Source organism: Mastigoproctus giganteus, chromosome 7 (assembly GCF_048544385.1).
Source record: "Mastigoproctus giganteus isolate SK-2022 chromosome 7, ASM4854438v1, whole genome shotgun sequence".
In the NCBI taxonomy this organism is placed as follows: domain Eukaryota; kingdom Metazoa; phylum Arthropoda; class Arachnida; order Uropygi; family Thelyphonidae; genus Mastigoproctus; species Mastigoproctus giganteus.
The window spans coordinates 211,363,202-211,379,310 of NC_143581.1; the positions used below are offsets into that span (position 1 = coordinate 211,363,202).

Genomic DNA, 16,109 nt, shown 5'->3' on the forward strand with positions numbered 1-16,109 from the left:
TTGCAGTGTAATGCTGTCAAGCTTGATAGGCATTCTTTTGCAATTGTTCAAGAGTTTTTGTTGGCAGTCAGATTACTTGTAAATGCTATTTTGCTGCTATAGGGAGCCATTTAAAACTTCGGTTCATTATCAAATTCTTTAGAGGTAAATGTTTCTTTTGCAAGCTTTAGTAATTTTAAGCCAGAAGGCTATTCCTGTAATTCCTACTGAAATACAATTTCCACTCAATCATATCATGTAAAACATTAATGTGAAATTAATGTTTAATACTGTTTTTTTTTTTTTTTAATATTTGATGCAGTATGTGACATCAAATCTTAAAAAAAGAGAAAAAAAAAAACTTGTGGTTGGAAATCAATAATATTAACAAAAAATATTAATATTACTCAAATGTGGAAAATAACTACGCAAAGCTCAATGATTGAACTATAACTTATGATAAATGTAATTAAACTTTTTTTTACTTGGTATATACAGTAATAGAGATGTTTTTCAAGCTCTCATCATGATACACTATAATATTTCAATTTCTTAAGTCAGTTTCTAAAAATAGTCTAATTTGTGAATATTAGACTATGAACATGAATTACTGTAAATGAACATAAATTCTCTTCCCCCATTTCTTGTGTTTTCTCTTAAATACATTCTTGTGGGAATGTCATCTTATATAAATGTAATATCATTATATAAGCAGGATCAAAAAAACACTTAGAAAAGAGGTTGTCATGGTAATAGAACATTTTCAGAAATGTTATTTTATACATATCATATTAACTCATTTCATTATACTCCATTTTCTTCCTGCTTTGAAAGATTTGGAATTTGATTTTTAGACTTTTTGTTGTTGATGGCAAGAACTTTTGAAGGAGTTTTCAAGTAATGGTAGAGTTTAGTCAGCCTTGGGCAGAGATATGGGGTTTTCACCAACTGACTTGGAATTTATTTCCTGCAGAATATGAAAACCACCTATAAAATACGAGCAATTTATAGACATTTCAGGGTTTGATTCCTTCAGTGATCTACTGTTACTTTTTTTGCTTTTTGCTGAGGTAAGAAATAAACCAAGATACATTTTTTTCCTACAGTGAGCATGGATTTGTCAGAAATTCAGTAATACACATTTCTGTTAAGTTTTGCATAACTGACTTTGTTGTTTAGAAGTAACTGAAAGTGACTTCAGTGATGTAAACTTTTCTCTTGTGATCCAAAACTTTAAAGATGAATCGTATATGTAGTTATCTGTGTTATTAGCATATTATATATTTTCATGAGTAGTTATTTAGACTAAAGATGAACCTTGATTCATCTATCATGAATGTTTTTAATTTTGCATTTGTGTAGTAAAACATTAATTCTTCTGATAATTTCTTTTGCTAATTTTTTTTTTTTAATAACTCTTAAAAGGTTCCTTTTTTTAAAAATTATTTCTTTGAAAATATAACAGTGAGCAATGAACTTTTTTATGTTGGTGTTAGTGTATGAATAAAGTAATTGTGAATGGTAATTTGAATTGCATAGGAAATTTCTTTCTTCATTTTATGAATACATAAAGTTATTGTGTGCTTAATTGTTTTGTAAAGATTTATTTTGATTTGCAATAGATCATAATGTAAATTAAATTTTCTTTCTAATTTCAGATTAAATGATATTTTAATGAAAATGTCTTTATTTCATAACGATATAATGGTTTCATTTAACTTGATTTTCATTGATGTATTGTATGTATATAATTAAATTTCTTGTTTTTGAGTTTCTTTTTTGCTGTATTGACTGAAAATACCTAATATCATATTCATGACACGAATGCACTATTAGTCTTGGAGGAGTTGTGAAAAATTATAAAAAAAAAAAAAAAAAAAAATAGCTGGTGCTGGCACGTAGAGTTGTGTGGGGCTGTTACTTGGATAACTAAGTGCAGTCTTTGCACTGACCCTACGGCGTTCAGCCTAGTTTATTTATACTTCATAGATTTTCTAATCTTATGGCTTATTTTTTCAGTGAAAGCAGCATGTTTATTTCCAAAAATCGCTTCATTTTAAAGACGTGTGGGTCTACAACTCTGCTTCGTGCAGTGAAGCCCTTACTGTACGTTATACGAGAGTTCTCGGGATTCGATGCTGTTTTGGTAAGTTGTAGTCACTAGTGTTAGTTTAAATATTGACTTGCATATGATAAATAGCAATTCCACTTTCATCCCCCCAGCTTCATTAGGTATATTAAAATATAAATGAGTTAAAGGATAATTAATTAAATAAATAAATAAATTGGGAGAAGCTATTAAGCCAGCCGTTTGCTGGCTTAATAGCTTCTCCCAATTTATACAATTCACCTCAGAGGTGGAAACGGGTGGTACCCCAGTCATTTTTGGATGTATTGATCTCCAGGGTGGGTTTTAGACTTAAGATGTCAGTTTTTAAAAAACCCATGTGTAGAGGTCAATACACCCATTTCAATTCAGCACAAGCTGGACAATACAAGAATAGTGTAGCAAAAGCTTTATTTGACAGTAAGATCACACTGTACCACTTCTGAGGATAAAGAAAAAGAAATTAATCGTGTCACGGCAGAACTTAGAAAGTGCGGATACCCCCAGAGGATCCTGGATAGATATAGTAGAGGAGTGTCCAAACGTAGGGAGTCGTTCGTTCCGGTAGCCACCGCATACATCCCCTACTATCTGGGCCTTACTGAACATCTGGCAAGAATTTTACGGGGTTATGGGACACGCTGTGTACAGCTTCCTGGGCGGAGGCTGTGCACAGCTGTGTCTCAGGTCAAAGACCGCATACCAAAAGATCTTAGTAGTGGAGTGGTTTATAGAATAGAATGCCCGGATTGTGGGGAGTGTTATGTGGGGGAAACAAAACGACGGCTCAGGGATCATCTGGGGGAACATTTTAAATGCCATAAGAACCGCTGAATGCAACAAGTCTGCTGTGGCCGAACACTTTTGGGAGAAGCAGCATCAAATCTCCCCGGAGGACGCTATTATTTTGGATCATGCACATGGATACTGGGAGCGTAAATGGCTCGAGGGTTTATGGATTAGTTCATCAAGTAGGAATACCATGAATAGAGATAGAGGTATACGTATTAATCCTATCTTTGAAACAATTATATTAAGGTCGGATGAACGATTTTCTTTGCCACGTTCCCGAGACATTTCCGCTTCCAGTTCTGACCATGTGCCGATTGAACCACGTGGAGAAATACCACGTGTGGAGGTACCGTGAGCCTGCTACTTAAGGAGATGTTGCAGGAAGTCATGTCACTGTTGAAGAAGGGAGCTGACGCTCCCGAAAGCTTCAGGTTTTTAGCGTTTTTAATGGTTTATATTTTAGCAAATTTTATTGTAAATGATCTTTTATTACAGTTTTTAGCATTCCGCAATAGTTTATTGTAAATATTTTTGTGTAAAGATTGTAGTCATATTAAATTTTAAATTTTATTCAATGGTCGGTGTATGAATTTATATATTTTTTAGACATGAGTTTTCCCGACCTCAGAGGCCTCTTTCAGGATATTGATAGTATATAACAGAGCTATGGTGCTCATACGTTCTATGTTGATATCAAGATTTTTAGAAGAATAAGAGAAATTTACATCAGTAGGACACTTCCTTATGATACTCTCCAGAAATTAAAACGAATAAAAGATTATGCAAAATGATTACAGTAAAAAAATCAATTGAGCACAATTCAAAAATTAACTAAAATTCAAAAAATTAATTAAAAATCAATTAAAGTTAAATGTAAACTTTGAAAAACTATTTTCCTTCCTGAAGCAGACAATGCTTTTCAACCGCGTGTCATGATCACAGGAATGTAAATTACGGAACGCGATCTTAAATAGAGATATTACTTGTCCTTGTGCATGCTACAGTATTAAAAATTTCTGTACTTAATGTATAACGCAAAATAGTAACCCAATAAAGTTTTGTGCAATTTTAATAAAGTGTTTGTTTTTTTTTGTGGAACGCCGCGATTATTTTTATTTACACATGCCTGCAAAAGACCACACAAATTGATTAGATATGGACAATGAATGTTAATAGAATTATCATGTAATTTAATTTCGACAGTTTCTGCAATTAATAGTCCCATATAATTGCACTGGACACTTAAGTATTTGGGCCTCGTTAAATAAAAATGTATGGTTTTTTTGTTAACGGAATGAAAAGCCAATTCTGACTCTGCTTAACGAGAAGCACTAAGTGAGGATGTGTGCTGATTTGTGCGAACAATGAGCAGAAATCACGTAGATCCTTGGTACTTATCTTACCAAGGATCTATGTGATTTCCATCTACGTTGTACTCTTCTTAATAAGGATCTATGCGATTTCTGCTCATTGTTTGTATAAAACAGCATGCGTCTGCAGTACATGCTGATGCTGAACAAGAAGTTCAGCATCAGAATTGGCCTTTCATGGCGTTAACAAAATCCTGAAAGAGGCCTCTGAGGTCGGGGAAAATTCATGTCTAAGAAATAAGCGAACTCATACACCAACCATTAGATGAATTTTACTGTAACTAAAATTTTATAAATAAATATCAAAAAACAAATTAAGACAAAAACTTGCATTTTTATTTAAAGAGGCCAAAATACTTAGTCTCGTATAATTATGTTGGACACTAATTGTGTAAACCATTGAAATTGAATCGCATGAAATTCTATTAATGTTCGTCGTCCATATCTAATCTCTGATTCGTGGTCTTTTGTGCACATGCATGAAGACTAAAATAATTGCGGCATTTCACACGCATGTGTGTGGACAAATCTCTCTAAGATTCAAGCTCACACTCTCCATAATTTCCATTCCTGTGATCACGACACCTGGTCAAAATGGATTGTCTGCTTCAGGAAGGAAAATCTTTTTTCAAACTTTACGTTTAACCTTAACTGATTTTTTAAAATTAATTTTTAAAAATTGTTTTTGAATTGTATTCAATTGATTTTTTTTTTTTTTTTTTATTGTAATCATTTTGCATTAATCTTTTATTCACTTTAATTTCTGGAGAGTATCATATGGAAGTATTCTAAGTATCATATTGAGGTACATTTCTCTTATTTTTCTACAAATGTTACTCTAGTTTGTACAGCAGTCATTTATGTGCAACAGTATCAAAAGCCTTACTGAAATCCATGTATACATTCCCAGAATTATTTTTTGCATCTAGTCCTTGTTGGGGATTTCAGGCCCTACTGGGTTCATTATGGAACAAGTGAATATGGGTGTAAGAGTAACTAAGAGTAAGAAAATGTGAATGTATCTCTTGCACATACACTAATGCTAGGAACGTTGTAAAGAAATTTGAGGAATTTGAAGTACTGATTAAGTTATCAAATGCAGACATTGTGGGGATAGCAGGGACATGGTGTCACTCAGACATTAAGTAATGCTGAATTTGAATATTGGGAGTATTATGCATACATGAAGGTTAGCCAGGACAGGAGGGGGTGATGGGTTGAAGGCAGTGCTATGCTATTGGGTAGGAAACAAAATCAAATGCAGTGCATCCCATTGACATTGGTGGCCAGTGCAATGTTGAGTCAGTTTTGTGTGAAATAAGCACTGGGAAAGCAAAAATGAGAGGAGGAGTGTGTTTATAGGCCTTAATGACTCAGTAAAACGAACAACTGTGCAGAGCAGTAGTGTGGGCCAGTAAATCAGAATGTCTCATATTGGGGGATTTTAACTTTCCAGATATTGACTGGAACTTCTGGATTGGTCACTTGCACACCAGCAAGACTTTTGTGGATTTACTGGATGACTGTTTTCTATAGTAGTATGTGTGAGAGGCAATCAGAAGGAGTAATACTCTTGATCTGATTATCAGCAGTGATTATTCATGCATTAAGAATCTGCAGATAAAAGGACTGAAAGTGGCAGTGATCACAGTGTACTGATATGGGATTTACCGTATTTTCCCATGTACAAGACGCTCCCATGTATAAGATGCATCTTAATTTTGGGGCCCGAAATTGGAAAAAAAAATGTATTACATAAAGTTATTGAACTCAAGTTTTATTCATCATAAAATTCATACAACTGCACTGTCAAAACTCCCATCCAGTAGCTTGTCCTCATCTGTGTCTGTCTGATGACGAATCACTGTCTTCATATATTGCCTCGTCCTCAGTTCCATCTATGGCATTTGAAATGCCACACTTCTTAAATGACTTGACAACTATCTCAATCTTGATATTATCCCAAGATCTTTTCACCCAGGTACAAACTTCTCCTATAGTTGGTTTCTTCACTCTTCCTGCTGGTGTCAGATTGTCCCCAGAAGACTTCATCTATTGGTTCTATTCGTCTCTCATGACAGCTTTGAAGGGTTTGTTAATGCTGACATCAAGTGGTTGGAGCTGGGATGTCAAGCGTCCAGGTATGACGGCAAGTTTTGTTTTTTTCTCTGCAGCAATCTTCTTTGTATTTTTTTGTTATGTGTGCCCTGAACTGATCAAGCACCAATAGGGCAGGTTTGCGTAAGAGCCCACCTGGTCTCCTGCTCCAAACTTTCTCAAACCAGATCTTCATCCCATCCTGATCCATCCAACCCTTGTCATGAACGTGGACAAACAATGCCAAAAGAAGGAATGTCTTCTTTTGGCATTGTTTTGCGTTTGAAAATCAGCATAGGAGGCAGCTTGGTTCCGTCGGCACAACAAGCTAGAACAACTGTATAATGGCTCTTTTCATGTCCACTTGTCTTCACAGTTACAGTTTTCACCCCCTTCTTATCAACAGTTCTGTTACTTGGGACATAAAATTGAAGGGGGACTTTGTCCATATTTGCAATCTGTCCCAACTCAAACCGATGTGTCATTCCGACATTGAATGACAAAACGATGAAATTCAAGGACCTTCTGCTCATAGCTTTCAGGCATCTTTTGGGCAAGTCTGGTGCACGTACGCATGCTTAGTCCATTCAGTTTCATGTACCTGAAGCCCCAATTGTGTCCTCCTTTGAAATCAGTAACTTCTTTTTCATCAGCAATTCTTCTTGCCTCATGCTGAACCATCTTTGTGGACACAGGAATTCCAATTGCTCTTTGCTCCTCAATCCATATCTTCAATTCCCTCTCTAAATCAGGCCATTTTGCTGACTTGCCTCTAATGGTCTTCTGCCGTGGCGTTTTCAGTAGGGTTTCTTCTTCCCATAGCCAGTCTCGGATTGTTTTCTCAGTTGGAGGAGGAGGACCAAACTTACATTCAGGCACGATTTCCATTCACTTTTGCAAACTGGATCACTTAACTTTAATTCAGCACTGTATGAAAATGTTTTCTGAGCAGAACGTGGCAAAACATAACCTAATATAACGGTAACAAGTGCGAAACAATGAGCGCAAAGACAAGCGCGAAAAAGCGGGAAATGCAAGTGAAAAAATCTACAACCACTGTATAAGATGCACCCAGCTTTTAGACCCCAAATTTTTTGAAAAAAGGTGCGTCTTATACATGGGGAAATACGGAACTTAAAGGATGTATCTACCATCAGGGGTGAAGGGAAGGGTTTTCGCTTTTTGTAAAGGTGACTATGGTGGTCTCAGACAGTTTTTAAATTCTGTAGTGTGGGACCAACTGATGATGTTACCAATGGCCAATTCTAAATGGTAAGCATTCCAGGAAGTAATCTTGGAATCTACTAGGCTTTTCATACCAATTAAGAAATACTGTTCAAGATTTAGGCTTAAGTGGATGTCGGATGACCTAATGAGACTCGTGGAAGAGAAGCAAAATGCATATAAATTATCAGGTGACACAGAAGCCTATGGTAGATATAAACTAGTAATCAAGGTACACAGGAGGTTAGGCAGGCGAAGGCAGATTGCGAGAAATCTTTGGCAAAGGATATAAAGAAAAAAAAGCAGTCTTCTTCATTTATGTAAACTTTAGAAGGAAGGGGATGAATCAAATTGGTCCACTTGATATCGATAGATTGATCGTTGGTCAGATTGCTGGCAAACTAAATGATTATTTTGCATCTACATTCGCACATGAGGAATTCTTTTGGGAAGGGGACGGCAAAAGTTTACCACGCTAATAGGGAGCTAAACAATTCTGTAATAACTGAAAAAAGCAAAGTGGAGGAATTTGCTTTTTTGATGGTGTTGTGATCACAGGAATGGAAATTATGGTGTGAGAGAGAGAGAGAGAGAGCGAGAGCGCCTAAATCTTAAAGGGATTTTGTTCTCACACATTCGTGTGAAATGCCAAGATTATTTTTCTTTGCGCACGCACACAAAAGACCACAAATCGGAGATTAGATATGGACAACAAATATTAATAGAATTCTCATGTAATTTAATTTCAATGGTTTATACAATTAATAGTTCCGTATAATTAAGTTGGATACTAAGTATTTTGGCCTCGTTAAACAAAAATGTATGTTTTTCATTTACAGAATGAAAGGCCAATTCTGATTCTAATGAACGAGAAGCATGAACTGAGGACATGTGGTATTTTATGCAAACAATGAGCAGAAATCACGTAGATCCTCGGTACTTGTTTTACCAAGGATCTATATGATTTCCGCTCATTGTTTGTGTAAAACAGTTAGTGATTCTTGTTCAGCAGAATCAGAATTGGCCTTTTGTGCAGTTAATGAAAAACACATTTTTCTTAACAAACAACCACGTAACGTCCTTCCCTAACTATATTGACCTGTTCAATTTTTGTTCTGAGGAAAGTAATGGAGTCACTGGTTAAAGAAGCAATGCACGATCATCTAGACAAGATTGCAGTTATAGTACAGACACAACTTGGATTTGTTTATTGGGGTGGGGGAGGAATCCTGCCTGACAAATTTGATTGGATATTATGATGTGGTCACAAAGGAACTGGATAAAAAAAAAAATAAGTCTGATATTATATATTCTGATATAATTGGAACAGTATGATATTAAGGGAAAGATGCTGCTATGGGTAAAGGATGGTTAAGTGGGAGAAGACTGACTTGTAATTAATGAACACTGCTGCTCATTGTTGACTAATGTCATTAGTGGAGTCCTTCAGGGTTTGGCGGGACCATTGTTGTTTTCTATATTTATCAGTGATATTGATGAAGGTATAACAGGCTTAATGTCCAATCTTGCAGATGATACAAAGGTTGGCAAGGTTGTTAATGACAGTTTGCAGCTGGAACTAAAAAGCTGGGCAGATGTGCTGAGAGGTGAAAACTGAAGTTTAACTTGACAAAAGCATGGTACTGCATATGGGTAGCAGTAACCCCAGAGTAACGTACTAGTTGTGCGGTATGGCACTCTGGATTGGATAATGAAAAAGACCTGGGGGGTTGTGCTGATATATGAAGTTTTCAGAGCAGTGCCGACAGGCTGCTAGCACTTTACTAGCAGAGATAAGGAGGTGATTATTCCTTTGTATAAGGCAATGGTCAGGCCACTGCTTGAGTAATGCATACAGGTCTGGAGGCCTCATTTTAAGAAGGATGTAGAGCTGCTGGAATGAGTACAGATAAGGGCAACAAGATTGAGAGGAACAAGGGGGTGCTCTTACCAATATAGGCTTAAGTTCAATTTGCAGAACTTAAATTAAGTTCTGCAAATTGTAGTGTCTGGAGACTAGTCACATGCAAGGTGATCTGTTGACTTTGAATGGTTTTAATCTGAATGATCAAAGCCTTAAATGCTATGAACACAAGAGGAAGATCCCATCAATGCTGAAGGGATTCTTGCTCTTGCTCAGATTCTGCACCTGAGGGAGTATAAATTCAAATTGAGAAAACAGTTGCAGAATAGACATGCTGAAATTTGTCTTTAGCCAGAGAGTTGCAGATTTCTGGAACGAACTTCCATCTGTCATTGTGGAAGTTGATAGCTTAAATAAATTGAAGGAAGAACTGGACAAAGTTTTGGTGTGAATGGGAAGTTTTTTTTTTTTGCTTCTTTGTATCATATGCCACTACTAATGCATATTAAATCTTAGGCACTGCATGAGTTGTGGCAGATGGTGTCTGTTTATGCTCCTGATATTAATTTAGTTTTAGATAGTTATACTTAACTTGATAGAATGATTTTCCTATCAATGAATTCCTCTTCTTCAGCTCAAGCCTGATGTGGTATCATCTTCATGATATGATAAACAGGTATTTCTGATTTTAAATATTCCTGCTCACGCTTGTATTCCTCTGTTAAGATGTATGCACAGCGATTTAGCCTTCATGAATCCAGCAAACGCCCCATTACCCTAAAGGCATAAGGTGACACTCACTTTGACTGTCACAAAACTTCATTACTGAGCTCCCTAGAGAAATCCTCCCCCTCTTCTATCTTTTGTCTTAAATACACCTGTCCCAACCGTTAATGCTTTCTTGTATTCTCTCAGTCATCTCTATGGAAATGTGAATATAAAAGCTTACTAGTGCCAGAGCAAACAACTTGGAATTAAAGATTAACTCTTAAGGGTAAGCATTATTTATCGCCGTTCCCATCCAAAAGATTTAAAGACCTGAAATCAGGTATGTCACAGAAACAGAATAACCTGCAACAAGTCTGCTTAGCCTGCTGTGATTGGAAGGAACCAATCATTCGATGTCATGTATGCAAAATAACCTTTTTTGTCCACTCGATTAAACAGACATCACACATCTTTCCAAACAATGTCGGAGAAGGTCCGCATGTGACAAATGCCTTGGAGATAACTTTGAAACATCTGACTTCCTCCTTTCCCAGATGGAAACTAGCATTATTGACTGGACATTCATTGATTCAAGTCAGTATTCAAAGTCAAATACTAGTTTGCCTAAACCTGATAGCACTGCCAATCACATTATACATAGCACTATTCAGCCGAACTTCCCATTGGAAATTAATGACCAAATTTTGCCTCAAATGTTAACATGTTCTCCACCTCAAACCAGTCACAGCAGATACTTTCCAAGATGAAGGTGATTCTCCAATAATTAATGCCAAAACTACAGTGTTGACCCTCCTCTACAGCCAGACAGTGCAGACTTCTTGATCCATCTAATTTACCAGTTGAGGTCCCAGACAAAAACTACTGTCTAACCTCCTAGCCTTATAAAGCTTGGTTCCTACACTCAAGACAGTTAGTAGATAGATCTGCAGACACTCTGAATGGTACATTAGCAGTGCCCCATCATGCATTCAGTAGAAAAACATACTTGGTCCTCAGCGACTGGTGACCAACAACAGCTGTGCACTCTTGAAGTATCCCAACCAGAGAATCCACCAGGAAATAAAATTTCCACAAGCCCAAGACCTGAACAGTAATTCAATTTATGCCCATCACGTTCTGCCCATCTCATATGCTGGTATGCTTACCAACAGCCCTTCTAGTGATACCTACGTCCTACCTAGAGATGTAGGCGCCTCCGTAACCAGGTGGGAAGGAGCAGCAGTGCGTAGCAAACGCTTCTTGATTAGACCTGGGTTCTAGCCTGTCACCACCAAATACGGAGGATGCGGAAAGGTCAGGAATGACCACCGCATATTCACGGAGCAATATGGCCTTAGTTGCTAATGCTCCTAAAAACCAAATAACAAAACAAACAACCTAGAGATGTAACTTCCAAGCCAGACAAGACTAGTCTCAGAAAAGAGACTTTTGTCCGAGGAGAGGACCACAACACTGTCATTGGCTCCAACCCTAACACATGGTGTCGAAATTGTGCATTGTAGAGGAAGGAGTCCAAGGCCCTCCATTTTTATTAGCAGATTAAGCCTGGAAACAATGGTGGAACAAATTGCAACCCTTCTCAAGCAACTCAACGTATCTGGTACCTCTCAGGCATCCATCCTATGCCTCTTTCTGGATCAAGATTGAGGGTTCCAAGATCGAAGAGAATTTAGACACAGCTTGTCTGGCCTGCAGGTCTTTTGGTGACCATAAGAAAGAACTGAATTCACAGGCCGAACCAGATGGGGGCAGTGTGCCTCTCTCTCACCTACCTAGGCAGCAAACCAGGTAGTCCCCTTCAACCAGCTAAAAGAAGAGTGGCTGCCACTCAGACTGATCCTGGAAATTTAACCAATTCAGATAGCCAGATTCAAATGTACATTACGAGGAGATAGTGCTAGCTTCAGTTCCTGCTCAAGGGGAATCAACCTCCCATCATCTACCATTTTCAGGGAAAGAAACCGAAATCTAGATTAAGTTCTCCAACGATAAATGTGAAACACTTCATGCAGAACATCTGAAACCTAAAGCACAACCTCAGGGTTCTGATTGATGTGCTGCTCAGTGTGGATTACCATTTTGTTATCCTTGTTGAAACTTGGCTTCATGATGACATGGACATATCGTCTTTAACCACCAACCTCAGTTATCTGTCAATTCTGGCGAACAGGAAAGATATGAAAGGAAGCGGAGTCTTAATCTGCTAGAGACAACATCTCCCTCTGATAAAATCTTGGGCATACCCTGGTAGTGATTTTGAGGCTGTCCTTGGCTACTTCCTAGTCTGTGGAATCCAGTTGCTAGTATGTGCAATCTGCTTATCCTCACCTGTTACATTTATTAACTTCTCTGCCTGACTCCTGACTGCAGTCAATTGCAGCCAGAGAGTGATAATTTAGGGAGACTTCAACCTGCCTCTGCCATCTGCATTGAAGCGCCTTGATAGGTTTAGACTAAGGCGCATTTAGGGCTAGAGCCTCAAGCTGCAAACAAATTTAGACTATGTATATAAAGTGCTTAGCATCATAATACACAGCCATTTCTGAATAAACAGAAAATTTTTAAGGTGGCATCGTTTTAGGTTATATCTCATATTGTGAATGCCTTCACAACGAGTTGCCATGATATTGCACTACTTCGAATAAGTAACGCTTCACCTAAGGAGAAGACTAATGTTACTTATTCTCAGATAGGTACCACCACCCAGACAGCACTGTTTCAGGGCTATTTGGCCCTTCGTCAGTGAGTGGGTAGGTACCCAAGTGATGCAATGATGGCAAAAACAGTTATGAAGTATAACTCCACAATATGAGAGATGCCTGATGGTGTATGATGTATTTAGACTAAGGCGCATTTAGGGCTAGAGCCTCAAGCTGCGAACAAATTTAGACTATGTATATAAAGTGCTTAGCATCATAATACACAGCCATTTCTGAATAAACAGAAAATTTTTAAGGTGGCGTCGTTTTAGGTTATCTCATATTGTGAATGCCTTCACAACGAGTTGGTGTATTATGATGCTATGGCTGTGTATTATGATGCTAAGCACTTTATATACATAGTCTAAATTTGTTCGCAGCTTGAGGCTCTAGCCCTAAATGCGCCTTAGTCTAAATACATCATACACCATCAGGCATCTCTCATATTGTGGAGTTATACTTCATAACTGTTTTTGCCATCATTGCATCACTTGGGTACCTACCCACTCACTGACGAAGGGCCAAATAGCCCTGAAACAGTGCTGTCTGGGTGGTGGTACCTATCTGAGAATAAGTAACATTAGTCTTCTCCTTAGATGAAGCGTTACTTATTTGAAGTAGTGCAATATCATGGCAACTCGTTGTGAAGGCATTCACAATATGAGATATAACCTAAAACGATGCCACCTTAAAAATTTTCTGTTTATTCAGAAATGGCTGTGTATTATGATGCTAAGCACTTTATATACATAGTCTAAATTTGTTCGCAGCTTGAGGCTCTAGCCCTAAATGCGCCTTAGTCTAAATACATCATACACCATCAGGCATCTCTCATATTGTGGAGTTATACTTCATAACTGTTTTTGCCATCATTGCATCACTTGGGTACCTACCCACTCACTGACGAAGGGCCAAATAGCCCTGAAACAGTGCTGTCTGGGTGGTGGTACCTATCTGAGAATAAGTAACATTAGTCTTCTCCTTAGATGAAGCGTTACTTATTTGAAGTAGTGCAATATCATGGCAACTCGTTGTGAAGGCATTCACAATATGAGATATAACCTAAAACGATGCCACCTTAAAAATTTTCTGTTTATTCAGAAATGGCTGTGTATTATGATGCTAAGCACTTTATATACATAGTCTAAATTTGTTCGCAGCTTGAGGCTCTAGCCCTAAATGCGCCTTAGTCTAAATACATCATACACCATCAGGCATCTCTCATATTGTGGAGTTATACTTCATAACTGTTTTTGCCATCATTGCATCACTTGGGTACCTACCCACTCACTGACGAAGGGCCAAATAGCCCTGAAACAGTGCTGTCTGGGTGGTGGTACCTATCTGAGAATAAGTAACATTAGTCTTCTCCTTAGGTGAAGCGTTACTTATTCGAAGTAGTGCAATATCATGGCAACTCGTTGTGAAGGCATTCACAATATGAGATATAACCTAAAACGATGCCACCTTAAAAATTTTCTGTTTATTCAGAAATGGCTGTGTATTATGATGCTAAGCACTTTATATACATAGCGCCTTGATAGGTTAATTTCAGATCTGTTAAATTTCAATATCCTTGGCATCTTTGTTACCACCTTCTTGTGGAGAAGCCACAGTCAGAATTTTTTCCAGCAATGCAGTGTAGAAGCTGTAATCGGCTCTAATTCAACATTTACCTCTGACCATAGGCCAATTGAAGCATCTCTGATCCTTGTGGCAAAAGAATGCTGTAATCAGTCAATCCCAATTCAAAAGATCAGGGAGGCTGCCTATGATCCAAAATAATTAAAAAAAAAAAAAATTTGTACCCGCTACATAATGAGTTGCTGCCGCTCTGCTCTGAGACTGATAATGTCACAGCAGCAGCCGTTAAAAACGTCTTTAATGCAGGAACGCATCATGAAACTGGTACAGTGAAATAAATAAAAAAAAAAAAGTATTGCTGCATTATTTTTATTAAAAAAAATTTCAGTACAATGAAATACAATGAATGGAATTTTTCGTTGTTACTAGTGTACAGTGAAATAATTTGTATAAAATATATTATAATAACACTAAAATTATTGGTCTATGGTAACTGGAATAAGATATAATTTTGACACTCAAATGATTTTAATTCCCGAGTGAATACTCCATCAATTGTCGCTCCGTTACATGTAGTATTTACTAAAGTATTTGACTTAATATCTAAACTGAAGACATCATTCATAAATTTACAAAACTTCTTTCCAGCCTCAGAATTTAATTCTAGATTGAAATCGCCAGCGAGAACTATAGGTATACGATCCATTGACTCTTGCAATAATTTTGCACCTTCAATAGAATATGGCATCAAATTCTTGTTTATGAATTTTTGAATTATATCTAACGACATCCCTGGAGTTGATGTATATGGCAATGATGAAAATAGATTCACTATTGAATTTGCATAAAGGTCCACAAATGTCTCCAATTTCATCTGCTACCACTGTCTCATTACTGCTATTATATTGTGCAAAGATTTGTGGTGTACTGATGATAGTTGAATCTTCGCATTGATATGTCGCATCGCCACCACTACGAACATCCGACCTTTTAAATTGAGTCACACATTGAAATGGTTTAAGTCAGTGGTCTGTGGACCACCGGTGGTCCGTGAGAGAGTTTTGGTGGTCTGCAGAGTAATCTGAATATATTTGCAATTTTAGTGTTTATTAAAATGTTTCATTATATTCTGATTCTACTTTTTTGCAATTTTCGCCTTATTATGTTGCATGTTTATAAAAGGCCCAGTGCAATATTCGGTATTAGCAATGCTTTTATTGTAAAAAAATATAGAAAGCTATTTCTTATCGATGGCCTAGCCTGGGCACAGCGTGGTTCGCAGTTCTTAGGCAAGTGACTAGTGATATTTTTATTTTAACTGTGCAGTGTGATATTTAATGGCATCAAAGAGCTTGAGTTTGATAACTATCTTATTTCTTGTTTGGTTGTAGATTCAAATAAAATAACCCCAATGAGTGAGAAAAAACAAGCAAGCATTTTGCGCTTCTTAGGTAATACATCGCATTGTCATGAGTTGATTAATGAATCAGAGCCTCCGCAGCTATCGCAAGGCATCATCAGGAAGGACATTAGAACTGGAGGCAGAGAGAATAAAAAGTTCAAAGTTTCAAGAAAATATGATGCGGACTACTTGAAGTTTGGATTTATTCAAGAACCTGGAAGTGAACTGGATCCATGGCCACTTTGTATTATATGTTCTGAGC

General features: G+C 37.3%; 1 protein-coding gene across 2 annotated transcripts in view; it reads left to right on the forward strand.

Annotated features, from left to right (window-relative positions):
• The window catches only part of SamDC (S-adenosylmethionine decarboxylase), a 194,419-nt gene that overhangs the window by 112,830 nt on the left and 65,480 nt on the right, over nt 1-16,109 (forward strand). For both annotated transcript variants that reach the window (XM_090378099.1, XM_090378098.1), the window contains exon 3: nt 1,999-2,125. In XM_090378099.1, coding sequence (XP_090234225.1) covers nt 1,999-2,125 — 127 coding nt within the window. The remainder of the gene's footprint in view (nt 1-1,998; nt 2,126-16,109) is intronic.